Source organism: Geotrypetes seraphini, chromosome 3 (assembly GCF_902459505.1).
Source record: "Geotrypetes seraphini chromosome 3, aGeoSer1.1, whole genome shotgun sequence".
Taxonomy (NCBI): Eukaryota; Metazoa; Chordata; class Amphibia; order Gymnophiona; family Dermophiidae; genus Geotrypetes; species Geotrypetes seraphini.
Window position 1 is genome coordinate 321,626,747 of NC_047086.1, and position 6,000 is coordinate 321,632,746.

At 42.3% G+C, this 6,000-nt stretch overlaps 1 protein-coding gene across 1 annotated transcript in view; it reads left to right on the forward strand.

Moving 5' to 3' along the window:
- Positions 1-5,793, forward strand: part of ACSS1 (acyl-CoA synthetase short chain family member 1) — a 134,815-nt gene extending 129,022 nt beyond the window's left edge. The window contains exons 13-14 of the mRNA XM_033936528.1: positions 3,190-3,311; positions 4,691-5,793. Of these exons, the coding sequence (XP_033792419.1) occupies positions 3,190-3,311; positions 4,691-4,867 (299 nt within the window). The 3' untranslated portion in view covers positions 4,868-5,793. The remainder of the gene's footprint in view (positions 1-3,189; positions 3,312-4,690) is intronic.
- Positions 5,794-6,000: the final 207 nt, after the last annotated feature.

Consider the following 6,000-nt stretch of genomic DNA (forward strand, 5'->3'; position numbering starts at 1 on the left):
AAAGGTGGTGATTCCAGCAGCGCTTTTATCAGTCTCCACACGCTGCTTCGGGCCCTTCTGCCCTGATTTACTCTGGCACGTCCCTGATGACATCATCAGAGACGCGGCAGAGCAAATCAGGGCAGTAGAAGGGCCCGAAGCAGCGTGTGGAGACTGATGTACACGCTGCTTGAATCGCCATTCGGACCCGCGGGAAGAGAAGGGGGTGGGCGGCAAAGGAGAAACGGAGATCGGCGGCGGCGACAGGAGAAACGGAGAACGTCGTCTGGCTGCGGTCCGGCTTGTGGAGGCGATCGGGTGGTGACGTATTCGCGCGCATGCGCACTCCTTCGGCCACAGACCTACAGCGCACGGAACACGAAAATAGGACTGCGCATGCGCGAGTTAGCCTTTTATTATATAGGATAAGAGGAAATGTGTTTCTCTTTGTATGTTTCCATTATTACACTATTTATATCTGTGGTCTCAATTAGTGCAAATCTTAAAAAACCCAATCTGTATCCATATTATTTGGTTATTGGGGCAAATTAATTTGAAAACTGTTTTAATATTACATAGGTAAAGATGAGCTTTTTGAGAGAGATACACACTAGTGAGGACGGGTGTCACTGACATATGCTGGTCAGCAGTGTTGTGACCGCCCCCCCACACACACACCCCTCTCCGCATGGAAAAATATGGCGACTTTCCTTCAGCTCATTTGGATCCAAAGTGGTCCCGGTTTAAAAATTGGTTAAGACAACTGCTAATAATACATTATAGAATAGGCATTCCCCATGCTGCGTTGGCATGCATGCAAACCTGCCAAGTCTCACATGCAACAAGAGACTCCTGCTTTCATGGGGAGCCAAGAACTCCTTCTGAACAGCTACCCCTTACATCAGGAGCAGGAAATGCATTAATAAGATGTCATTTACTGCTGACACGGACCAATCTTTTGATAACAATTGCAATGTTTTGCAGCTCTTATCCAAATTGTCCAATCCTTTCTTACAGTACAGGGGTTTAAGAAAGGATTGGACAATTTCCTGCTGGAAAAGGGGATAGAGGGGTATAAATAGAGGATTACTGCACAGGTCCTGGACCTGTTGGGCCGCCGCGTGAGTGGACTGCTGGGCATGATGGACCTCAGGTCTGACCCAGCGGAGGCATTGCTTATGTTCTTATGTTATATTGGCGTCAGGAGATGACATTTTATTAAGGTATCTCCTGCTGCCCAAGAGGGGAAGTGGGTTATTAGTGCCTTGGCAGAGGTCTGTGAAGGGGTGGAGCGGGTGAAACTGGGCCATGGCTGGGCAGCATGGAGAAGAGCTGAGGTATGGCAAAACCTCTCAATGTTTGGGCCCCTTGACAGCTATGGGCATGTGTAAAAGGAGGCACTAACTTACAGAATTGCCTTATTTTGCGAGCCTTTCATGAACAGGGAAATATATATTGTACTTGCATGCAGCTCACCTTGAGATACTACTGAAAAGTATTACTGAAAAGCTGTGAACTAAGTCCAAATAAATAAAAGACCAATAAATAAAACAGGCCTTTATGCATGAAGATATCCTTTATGAAATTACCTCCATAATGCCATCTTACATGTATTTTTTTTTTTTTTTTTTTTACCAAAGATGCTTCCAGAACAGAGTTTAAACTTGCATGGGTATTTTTGTATTTTTTTAAAAGTATGCACAGAAATGTTAACAAAAACTGTGTGTTTGCGAAATAAATAGCTGATATAAAGGTGTACATGCAGTTTCAATGGGGTAATTTTTAAAGGGAAAGGATGGGTATACTTTTGCTTTGACATATGATGCAACCTAGATGCATAGTAGTTGCACAAGTTAGGCGAACCTTTACAAAATTACAAAACGATGGTTATACTCATCTGGTGAACTACTTAAGTGCAATGACCATAATGAAGGAAGAGATGCCTCTACTTGGTGGAGGCGCTCCCCTCTTTAAAATAAATTATATAAGCTAAGTAAAAGTTTTACACTTACTATTTATATTTGAGTTATTGATATAAAAAGAAAAAAAAGAAAAAAATGTTATTTTGATCCGATGAGATCCTATGAAGATCGGGTTCGGTGGGCTCTGTCCACTAGAACCAACGGGAGATTAACCCTCTGAGGATTGAGTATCAAAGTATTTCCTTATGAGTATTCTTTTATGAATGTTCGAAGATTTACATTTAACTGGATTTCTTTTGATATAAATCACATGGACGTATTCCAGTTATAAGTATAGCCACTAGAGTATCTTTCTACTTGAATTAGCAGCTTCTAAAAAATCGTCAATGCAGCCCCATGCTTCTGGTTCTGGGAGGCCGTGGTTTGGAGTAAACTCTTTCAATACCACTGGGTGTAAAATTCTGCTATTGTCTGGCATTATTCCCAGAAAAATGTCCTAGTTTCCTGATTTTTTTTTTTTTTTTTTCTGGCTGCAGTTTATTTTGGAAGCAACACATATGAACTGGATCATTCATACTCCAGGATATCTGGTTTTCTAAAACTGAATAGACAACTAGTGTAGGAATTTTGGCTCTGAGGAATTGAAGTGACTCTAAGCCAGAAACAAAACAGTTCCAAATAAGTATTTGAGAAACTGATGGGAAAACATACCTGTGTATTTTTTTTATATATATACCCCCGATTCTATATACTGCGCCCAAAGTTGAGTGAGCAAATCTGTGTGCATTGCAGATTTGCATGTGCAACTTAATTGGTTAACAAACCAATCAGCAGAGATAATTGCCAATTAATCAATTATTGGCACTAATTAGAATTTACATGCATAACTTTCTCACTGTATTCTATAAAGTGGTGTATGTAAATTCTAGAGTGTGGATCTCAAAACGGGGCATGGCCATGGAAGGAGCTCAGGAGTTAGGCACATCCATGGACAACTTAGGCACAGGCATTTAGGCCTGGTTTTCATGGACATAAATGCTTGTGCCTCAATGCTAGTTGCCCAGATGGGTGCTGCACATGATTCTATAAACCACGCCTAACTACGGAGGCCAAATTTTTTGGCGCTGAGATTTTAGGTGCCATTTTTAGAATTTACTGCGTATTGTAGATGGATAAATGTTTTCATGATCTTAAACAAACTCTGAAGTATTTTGTTGATGAAATGTTTATTTATCTTTATGTACTATATGGAAGTGTTATATGCTGTGTTTGGTTGCTTCTCTTTCAGCTGCATTCGCCTTCATAGTGCTAAGAGATAATTTAGCTCACACAGAACAAATAGTGAAAGAACAGCTCAAGTCAATCGTAGCTTCCAAAATAGCAAAATATGCTGTGCCTGATCATGTTCTGGTAAGTTCTAGGTTTATGGCAGGGCTCTGATAAGCTGTTATACGTGTAACAAGGCCTGAAATACTGACCTCACACATTTCATTTGAGGTTTTTTACAAACACATTTGTAGAAAAGGCTTCAGCATGCCATTTTTATGTATTTACTACTTACTGGGATTGTTTAACCGCCTTTGTGAGGAGATTAATCTAAGGCAGTGTACAATCAGATATAGTCTGACAGAAACTGCTTACTTTGGGCTAACAGTCCTTCTAGGAGAATTCTGTGCTACTGCGCAATGCAGAATTTGCACAGAATTTCCCACCTCCACAGACTGCTGTGAACTCTGCTGTGCTCCATTCCTGGCTGCCTCCCTGCGCACACATCACTCCAGCACGGCCTTCTCTGTAGAGCCCAGCAGGTCCTATGAGCCATGAGGCTGTATGGAGGCCCATATGACTCAAAGGAATAATTGGGGCCTAAGACGGAAGAGGAAGCAGCTCAATTTGTGGCTTTGCAGCTCCTCCTCTTGCTTCGCTGGAGTGGTGTGTGTGGGGGAGGGGAGAAGGGAAGGTGCCTTAAAAAAAGCTGGATGGTGCAGGAGAAGGGGCTGGAAAATGGTGGATGGAGTATGGTGATGGGCCTGATAAAAGGTGGATGAGGGGTTTGTGTGTGTGTGTGTGTGTGTGTGTTCATGCGCTATGGGTGGAGGGCTGCAGAAAGGTGCATGGGATTGTGTATGCTCGGGGTGGGGGGGGAGGGGTGACCTGAAGCAAGGAGGATGGGGGGGCTGGAGAAAAGTGAATGTGGTGTGTTTGTGGCTGAAGAAAGGTGAATAGGAAATGTGTGTGCTGTAGGAGGTGGGACAGCTGGCAAAAGGTGAAGTATGTGTGCCGTGGGGGTTTGTCTGGAAGAAGGGGGAAGAGACCTTATGGATGGACAGAACAGAGGTCTTGCTGGGAGTTAGGGAAGGCAGTGAAGGCTGAGAGATGGGGAGAGAGAACTTTAGAAGGCTAGAGGACAGAGAATAGGTGAACAAAAAGGGAGATAGAGGAAGAGGAGAAAAATTGAAGGTTAAGACTGAGCCTTCTAAAGTTTTCTCTTAGCCTTAACTGTTAAATGCTGATATACATCACTTAACTTGCCAAGGTGACTACATAAAAGTCAGTCCTATCCTTATGCAGTTCACCACAGCTGGTTATGTGCTGAGTATCACACGTAAGTAGCTATGGTTTTGTCAGCTCTGTAGACCTAGATATTCAATGGCAGGATAACGCTGGCAGCAGTCCGCAAAACGATGAATATTGAGCCCCATGTATTTTAGTTAACGTGTCCATTTCATCAAGTTCTACAACTTTTACTCGTTCATTTTCTTATTCTGGTGTTTTATTTTCTACCTCAGGTGGTAAAACGACTTCCTAAAACACGCTCTGGGAAAATTATGAGAAGATTGCTGAGAAAAGTCATTACTGATGAGTCCGATGATCTGGGAGATATAACGACATTAGATGATCCTACGGTTGTCACAGAAATATTAGAGGCCTTTCAGAAATACAAACATGATCAATCTGCTTCGTAACTGGAGGATTCTCTGTCTCTCTTTCTCCACATGCCATAAATATAGGAAAAACCTATAGCTCATATAAATAATTGATGCTCCTCTGACATTTTGTCCTGAGTGCAGGGACATATACTGAGAGTTGATTCATAAGTCATAAGACAATTATTTTTTCAAGCAATAAATGTTAACTGTTTCACTAAACCAAGAACATAATCAGCTTAAGAGTGAGAATGTCTAACTGTTAATGTCCTTCAAAGTAGTCTCCTGTCCCTAGTGCTGTAAACAACTTTCTGCTGTAGCATATTCATGTAGGATTATGGCGTTGTGCAATTGCTTTGGATGTTCCTCCCATACTGCACGACACAGGTTGTACTGCAGAAATTATTTGTAATACTGCGCATTCACAGTGTGTCCCTCACGAACTGGATGACACCCCAAGACAACCTGAGAGACTGCTTTGAAGGATGTTAACAGTTAAACAGTTTATACTTGTACTTTGTTGTACACTGTATACCATAATAAAACGATGATTTCAAATGCCATGTTTTTTTTGCTTCTCCCCTACCAGAGACCACTGCACTCATTTCTTATCTGGTGGCACACTTTGAAACATAATTAGATATCCAGTGTTGACACATTTTCCAGAGGGGAGAGTGTGGCGCAGTGATTAAAGCTACAGCCTTAACAACCTGCAGTTGTGGGTTCAAACCCATGCTGCTCCTTGTGACCCTAGGCGAGTCACCTAATCCCCCCCATTGCCCCCAGCTACATTAGATAGATTGTGAGCCCACTGGGACAGCAGGGAAACACGCTTGAGTTTCTGAATAAATTCATGTAAAACCATTCTGAGCTCTCTTGGGAGAACAGTACACTTCTCCTTCTGTATTCGTGGTTTTAGCATTCATGGTTTCGATTATTCACGGTTTTTAGCTTGCTGGCTCCTCCCCCCCCAAATTACATCAGCTTGCGTAGAGAAATTGTTGATTCCAAGCTTTTACAGAGAAAATGGCTGATTTTTCTTCACCGCGTTTTGCCTCTCCTTCGGGAACAGGCCAGGTCTCCCACCATGTTATTCACGGTTTCACCATATTCACGATGGCTTTTAATAGAAAACAGCGAATAACATATGAAAAAGTTATTTGCAGTTTTTC